This window comes from Equus asinus, chromosome 30, assembly GCF_041296235.1.
Source record: "Equus asinus isolate D_3611 breed Donkey chromosome 30, EquAss-T2T_v2, whole genome shotgun sequence".
NCBI classification, from domain to species: Eukaryota; Metazoa; Chordata; class Mammalia; order Perissodactyla; family Equidae; genus Equus; species Equus asinus.
In genome coordinates, this window is record NC_091819.1 from 27,489,280 (window position 1) to 27,497,500 (window position 8,221).

General features: G+C 41.9%; 1 protein-coding gene across 7 annotated transcripts in view; it reads right to left on the bottom strand.

Annotated features, from left to right (window-relative positions):
* Positions 1 to 8,221, bottom strand: part of PLD5 (phospholipase D family member 5) — a 366,553-nt gene that overhangs the window by 104,943 nt on the left and 253,389 nt on the right. For all 7 annotated transcript variants that reach the window (XM_070501565.1, XM_070501563.1, XM_070501562.1 and 4 more), the window contains one exon: positions 3,477 to 3,604. In XM_070501565.1, coding sequence (XP_070357666.1) covers positions 3,477 to 3,587 — 111 coding nt within the window. In that variant the 5' untranslated portion in view covers positions 3,588 to 3,604. The remainder of the gene's footprint in view (positions 1 to 3,476; positions 3,605 to 8,221) is intronic.

Sequence of the window (8,221 nt, forward strand, 5' to 3'; positions counted from 1 at the left end):
CTTTTATTCAAACCTGAAGCATTTTCCCCAATCCCCCCCAGGTACCCTCCTGCAAGGACCGTTTCCACACACGGCTGGTGAGTGTGACCCGTGACCTGCCCTCTCTTCATGGGGACTTGGGAGCGCTCAGCACTTTCTCATGGCTTTCCTCCCTGTGAATTTATGGTGGATTATAAAATAAGTTCATTTTTTAAACCTTGTGTTACACTTGCTCCATACTTAAGAAATATCACGTTAATCCATTTGAGTTTTTAAAAGTCTAACTTTGTTGGTATATTCGAGCTGAAGGAGGGAACCCTGAAAAGTCCACTCAGTTTATGCTCTCTCCTTATATGTCTTAGGAGCTGCGAACAAACCAGCCACAGGATGAGGTCAGAGGGATGTCTCTTCCAGACAGGTCTGAAGGGCCCAGGTCCATGCAAGGGCAGAAGTGAGACGCTGCAATTCTCCAGTTGCTACTGAGAGTGGCATTAAATGAATCACAAGGAGTCGATTGGTCCTTAGGAAACGAACTTGACTAGCTGTGAAACAGAGGACTGGGTCCTGGGGCTTTCCCATTAGGCCTCAGACTCGTACTCTTCTCTGTAATATGAAGGGAAATTGGCTACCCCTTAGGAACGTGTGAGCAAGGAGAGATCATAAGATGGCTTGGATTCTTTATCTGCATAATAGGAAATAACTTGCAGCTTGCCCTTACTCTGCATTTACCACGGTTAAAACGCATGTTTCACAGTGATGATCCATTTCAACAGGAAATAATATCCAAATGACTACACAGATTAAGAATGACCACTTAAAAGTCAACCCACTTTCCTACAAAACAAACAACAAAAAACAAAGAGAAACGAATGGTCCTCAGGCAGAGAAACCCACACTGAATACTTGAAAGTCTGTCCATCCAAGGAAAAGAGAAGATGGCAATAGAGATAACTCGCTCAAAACTTTAGACATGTCATTAAACCTCAGTAATTCAAACCTCATTCAAATAGAATTCACAGACCTTCAGACCCTGTCACTTAACATGAATTCATAACAAAGGAAATAAAATTTGGTGATGGGGAAGTGCATTTTCTAAAAACAAGTAAACAATGCTCGTTAAAAACCACTCAGCAGCTGGATTTACATGTAATCAGCACCACTACAGAACCAGTCTTATCTGTTCCTTATAGGAGACTCAGCTGAAAATTTCTGTGCGAAAGATGCTTCTTGATTAGGTAAGTACAAACAAAGCAAAAGATGAACTCAGATATTTTCATAAATTAGACTGTTTTCCTCTAAATACTCTAAATTAATGAGGCTTTATACTTACTTCCCTTTTCTTACTCCCCATTTCTGAGGTAAGCCAAAGTTGCTTAATCAATATTTTTCATGTGTGTGTTTGAAGGGCCATCAGATAGGAGATACACAAAATCAAAATTTTTATTTTTCATATCAGAATTAATACTGGAAGGAGTTGCCTTAAAAGAGTCATTATTGAAACTGAATTCTGGGCTCAAGTCTACTTACCTTTAGAATGGAGACAAAAATAGCATTTACCTCATAGGATCGCTGTGAAATTTAAACTAAACAATCCAGTTAAATGGCTTACAACAGCACCTGGCATTCACCATATGCTAGTTATTGTTGCCATTACTATTATTGATGCTATTATTTTGTTCACAATCATTTTTATATCAGGAGATAGCTCCTTCTCTATTTCCTGAGCAAACACAACATAAACAAGGTTCTGTCAATCTTTGATGGTGTCTTCATCCCAAAATGAGTCATGGAATTTTCCCTCAGTGTTCCCCTTTGCTGGGACGGGAGATTCTCTTATTAGAAAGAACAAATGTTTGACCCTTGAGGCTGGATTCCTTGGACTATTCTTTAAATATGAAAGTAGAAAAACCACCTTACATAGTTGTACTTTGGCTCTGCACTGTCTATTCTGTGGAGAGGGAAATAACTGGATTTTTAGCATTTAGTTTTGATAAATAAACGAAAAGCAATAGAATATATTGGAGTATATGAGGAAGTCATCTGGTTTAAAACTAATTTGGCCTGAACTTGTTTCTCCCAAAAGACCTGATGTGGCCTGCTGAGCATGCACTGTACATCTGCTTTAAACATTTACAGTGTCCTAAAGACAAGAAGGATGCCCTTCAAGATAGGGATGCAGCTTCCCCCCATATCATCATTTCCTTAAGGATAAGCACCTCTTCCTGGACTCTAAGGATTGATTACCGACCTGCTGTGCTCACCTTGTGACCACTGACCTGCCGTGCCAGCTAAGCATCTCGTGACAATTATAAAAGGGACATTCCTGTCATACGTGATGTGTGCTCTTTGTTCCAAGACAGTATACAACCCCTCTGTACACCCCACTTCTTGGGGGTGCCTCCTTCCTTGAGGAAGGAAGCCCCTCAGGCTAGTCCTCAGACTTGACTCAATAAACTCACCCTAAAATTTAATTTATAGATTGATTATGGATTATTTGCAGTTTGCCCATTGCATATTTCTTTTACAACTGAGCACTTTTACCTGCCTCAACCATAAATGAGGAAAAATAGATGGAGTGTGTGCACGGAAGGTGGCAGTTTAAGAAGGAAAAAGGGGATGAGTGGAAATGGGGAGGCCAACGGCTAAACGCCTGAAGCTAACAGTACAAATATAACGTGACCCTCTCTCAGATTTATCCAGTGTGGGAGTGTCTTTACAAGTTAAGGCCCTGTGTCTCTGCACATCAATGCTTTCTTTCCCATGGGGACACACGGAAGTGCAGTATACCTCACTTGGTAATTTCAGAGATCTTAATAGTAAATAAAGAGCTCAGCTAAAATGCAGCGTGTGTGTGCCCTGTGCATGCACAGCGGACTGGCCAGTCTTCCTATGCACCAGTGACTGGGAACTTCCTGCCGCCAGTTGACCAATGGGAAGAAGGTGATATGTAATCTTCTAGGGATCACCTCTGGCACAAATAAATACGTGAAAATTACAAGACTGGTCAAGTGTATTTTAAAGGTTTTTGAAGTTAGTTATTTGAAAAGGGAAAGATGATAACATCTTCAGCTTAAGATTTATTAAAGGAATAACATAAATGATTACTATTCGGAAACATACTATCCTATACTGAATTTATAAGTGAAAACTATCTCACAGGAGAAGACAGAGGAAACTCTATCTCACAGATTATAAGATCTCGTTCTGAACATCCAGGATTGCGTAAATAAATTACACACCAACCTGCTCTGAAGAATCTGAGAGTAGCATGTGAATTACCAAATGAAGCAATGGCAGTTTTTTTGGCAAGATGATTCTGAGAAGGGAAGGTTTATTATTTCACATTAAAGATGAGCCTATTAAAACTACACAGTTAAAAATAATAAGTACGATAGGTTTTATTTCCCTGAACCACAATGGACGTGATTGAGCACTTTATGGAGCTGGTGGTTTTGATGGCGATGGAACTCTGAGTTCACACAATGTGGAAAAATTACCTGTCCCAGGGATTGCCAGTCCAAACCAGCGCTGCCAATGTAAACGTGCTGTTTGTCCACAATCCAGAAGGAGGACTGCAGCCGGCCCTTGTTGTACGCGGTCATGTTCATGTAGGTCACCTCGGCTCCTGGAGGGGGCAAGGAGATCCTGGTCAGCCTCGGCGCAAGGCCCGGAACGCGCAGTCAGGCACCTGCAGCGGCTGCTCAGAGTGCGCACTGACCACAACCGCAGTCAGGAAGGCCAAACACGTACATTAGTCTGATGCACAGAAGGCCCTCGAGGAGTTATTTTGTTCCCAAAAAAGCATACAAAGGGAAAAAAAGAGTAAGAAGCTTTTTCCTATGTAAATGCAGAGAAGGCTCAGCATAGCGAAAGTGCATGGCTTCTCAACTCAGATCTGACCGAAGCCCAGCTCCATCACTAACATCCAGGTGGTGAGGCAGGTGCGCCATCCTCCTTTTACTTGACTTTTGGAATAATCTTCATATGATTTCGCAATCAATAAAACCATCAGTCCTGTTTAGCATTACAGCTCCCCTCAACAAGAAGCTGGCCCTCTTACACGTTCCGGACATTATTCTCACTCTTTCCCCTTTCCTTCGTCTTATTTCTTCATTTTCCCTCTTCTTTATTTAATTTGGATTTGGTCTCTTCCTTGCCTTTCTTTATCTGATAGTTCTTAATTTAAGCAATGATCATTCAAGCCTTACCGAAATGTAACCTTGAATGGTTAACTAGGTCACTCAGACTATTGTTAAAACCAAAAAAATGCATTTTAACATCTAAATTTAACCAATTGTTCTAAGCATGATGTGTCATAATCAAGTGTGAAGCTTATATGTATCGTATGCTCGGGACTATGCACTTACTACTTCTCAGAAGGAGCATAGAATCCACTGAATGCAAAGCTATTTAAGTAAATTTCTGCTAAAGGTCCATTTCTTTAATAAAAGAACAGAACTACACACATATATTTAATAACTAAGCTATCCTGTCTTCAGATATTCAACACTAACGAAGAGGATGTATTCTTGTGGCTCAGTTCATTGTCAGAACCTTCATTACCAGAAGATGTGGTACCGTATACATAAGGTTGTATGCCAGGATATCAGCAGGGAGGAAGAGTGACTTACATTATGAACTGAACTGTAACTCCTGGGAAAATGTAAAGGCTGCCTCTGGGCTCCTGGGGCAGGAGGACGAAGAGGCTATGGGGTTGGGACAGGATCTGAGGGGAAGCAAGAATCCAGGCAGACTTCTGTGCGGGTGGAGCAAGTTCTTCATCCTAGAAGTGAGGGCACATCTCCCTCAGCCTCCAGGCATCCTGGAATAGCAACATCCAAGGAATGGTTACAGGCCCCAGAGGAGGAACAGTCAGGTACAGCGGAAGCTGAAAGTCCAAAATGGGTAGTTACCATGGCAATTACGGAGGGACCCAAATCTGCATGGAGGGTGTGGTGTCCCCCCAGAGACACGGCTGCCAGGGCTCTTAAGTGGAGGAAGCGCAGCATTTGTCTTGGGGGCTGTTTGAGTTTCCTATGGCCACCATGGTACACTACCACAAACTAAGAGGCTGGGAACAACAGAAACTTCTTCTCTCTCAGTTTGGGGGGTTAGAAGTCCAAAGTCAAAGTGTCGGCAGGGCCGCGCTCCCTCTGCAACCTGGAGGGGAGAATCTCTCCTTGCCTCCGTCTGGCTTCTCGTGGGGGCCATCCACCTTTGGCGTTCCTTGGCTTGAAGCTGCGTCACTCCACTCGCCACCTCTGCTGTCACATGGCGTCTTCTCCCCAAGTGTGTCTATTTTCTCCTTTTCTTATAAGGACACTAGTCATATTGGATTAAGGGTTCATCCCACTATGGTATGACCTCATCTTAACTAATTATATCTACAACAACCCTATTTCCAAATAAGGTCACATTCTGAGGTACTGGGCTTTAGGAATTCAACACGTCTTTTTGGGGGACACAGTTCAACTCATAACAGAGATCCAGGCCACTTTAACTGGCTGTGTCCTTCAACAGTACTAGACTGGCCAGCACTGAAGGAAGCATCTTCTCTTGTCTCTGGAAGGAAGAGAGTGAAGGTGACCTTGGTGTTTGCCTCAGTTTCCACCTTCAACACAGGCCTCCGGCCAGGCCTGCACCCACCTTTTTATTCTGCCTAGAAACAATCTTAACCCTCTGTGACATCAGCTGCCCTCACCTCCTGGCCTGGGACGCTGTGCCTGGAATTTGACCCCACCACCAGTTGCTACCTTGCATTGGGTTGTTTATTAGGTCTTAGACTCCCCGTTTGTTCTCGCTCAGGTCCCCGCAGCCCCAGCCCACTGGCCCTCTCAAGGAGACACTGGGCTTATCAGCAGGGCCCACTGAGGACCATCCCTTTTGATCTCTCCATCCCACATGTCACAGCTGTCGCCCTCAAAGTCCTCTATTACTTTACCTGGCAGTTTAGCCTAAAGAGTGTGATTTCAGGAACCATGGGCCTTGTGTAATCCTCCAGCCAGAGCCTTTACAGTTACTTAATGATGCTTAAAATTATTTTATAAAGGAACAGTGGCTTTCCTTCAGCAAATCTTTGAATATCTAACGTACACCAGACCCTGTGCTATGTAAAATTAAGGACAAAGGACCTAAAGTGGCTGATTAAAATTCAGGCATACTAAAGAAATTGTACCACTCAAAATGACCAGGATCTGATCCATCCCTGCTGTTCTGACAGCAAGGGGCACTGGGTATCTGACAGATCAGAAAGGGGAGTCCCCATAGTTGTATCAGGCAACCCAAGTGAAAGCTGAGAGCACAAAGGACTCCACGGCTCTGCCCAGGGCCGGAGCTGCCTGTGCAAAGGCCAGTGGAGCTCCATGTAGAGATTAAGCAATATGTAAAAACAGGAACTGCCATTTACTGAACAGCTGCGTTCCCAGTGCCAACAAAGCTATGTTACAACAATCCCACACGGTATGTTGTATTTTCCTATTTTAGAATACAACAAACTGTTGGATGTAAGAGAATCAACTATGGGGTTTCAGAATTTGCCACTCCAAAGTGTGTCTCCAAGCCTTGATTATTTTTAAGAACAAGACTGAGAAAGAAACTTTGACCTTCCCCCAACTGCATAAAAGAATTTAAGATAGAAGGCCTGTCCCAGAAAGGAGTGATGACCATAGATAACTCCAGGTGCGGCAGACAGGAAGGCACCTAGCAAGGCCCATTTTTTATCAATGTTCCCTCTCATTGTCTACAGATGGCCCAGCAAACATTCGTTTACCAAACATTGGCTTTTTTGTCTGCATATGAATTGCCTTCCTCCCCTCTGAAGTCCCAAACCACCACCCTCAAGATCCTCCTTTGTATTTAGCTGAAGATGGTATTTAAAGTGGTGGCTTCAGCCATTTTGGCCAGTTACTCAGTTTTCCTGGGATTCTCCCATGTTTATAGGTTACTGAATTTGTTTGATTTTCTCCTGTTATTCTGTCTCATGTCAATTTAATTCCTAGACCAGCCAGAAGGACCTAAAGGGTAGAGGCATACTTCTTCCTCCCCTACAAACCAAAAATATGAGATGACACAGCTGGGAAAATATTTCTCTGCATATGGTTTGTGGAATATCACTTTCCCATTAAAAATGATCTATTTGTCTGTTTTTCTATCTATCTCTCCTCCTCCTCTCTCTGAAGACATAGGCTTTTATCTTAATTTATACCTGGATAGATATATACTTAGTCATATCCTACATGCCCCTCCATTTATTACAAGCATATTATTCAATATTTTACTTAAAAGAACTTATTTTACCTGCACTTTCAAAATATCTTTGTTGATTGGTTATAGAAATTATTCTCATCCTACTGTTTTTCTATGTGTATTAGAAAGAGATGGTTAAAATCCAAGGTTTTCTGACTATAAAATATATTTAATTACAAAAGCTCTTTAAAGTACCACTTATTTCAGTAGTAGTATTATGTGGACAAACTAAATTCGAGTTTATTTCATAGTATTATGCTAGATTTTTAATTGGTAAAGATGGCTACACACATTTTTATGAAGCTGTCTTTTAATTACTATAGACTTATAAGATTATAAAATATCTTTAAAAGCTGGATTGATTCCAACAGCTTTGAAGATTAGTTGTTTGCTTAACCAATGTTGATTTTCCCAGATTTCATTTTTAACAGAGAAAAATATTGTGTCATGCTTTCTGTTTGCAGCCATGACCCATCGTGCAGAGGCCCCAGAAGCCAACTGAGAGATGCATATCTCAGCGGCAGTGACGCACCAGGCCCACCGGCTGGAGGCTGGGCAAGCTCAGTGGTACTGGGTCTGGATGTCTGCAGATCCTCCTGCTTTCAACCTGGTCATCAATTGATGGTTAATAGGAGTTATTAGCAATTCAAAACAATGTTTTTAGATGTCAAACTGATAAACCAAGAGTACGTACTTGTTTCCATAACTGCTTTATAAAATACTTTCATTTTATCTAGGAAGTCCTAATTAAATCTTTAAAAAGCTATAAACGTGCTGATGTGGTGGTGTGGAGTCAGGTCTTAATAGGTCACACTAATCAATATAAAGTGGTATGGCTAATCCCCATGTTTTACACCACTCTGGGAAAGTAAAACATTAAAAATCAGGAGATCTCAAACTACTTCTTACAACTCTTTTGAGCTGTAATAGATATGGTCCACTAAAATTTAATAGAGAATGCTCCTGGTTTCAAAGGGGTTCTGTTTCTTTACTAAAT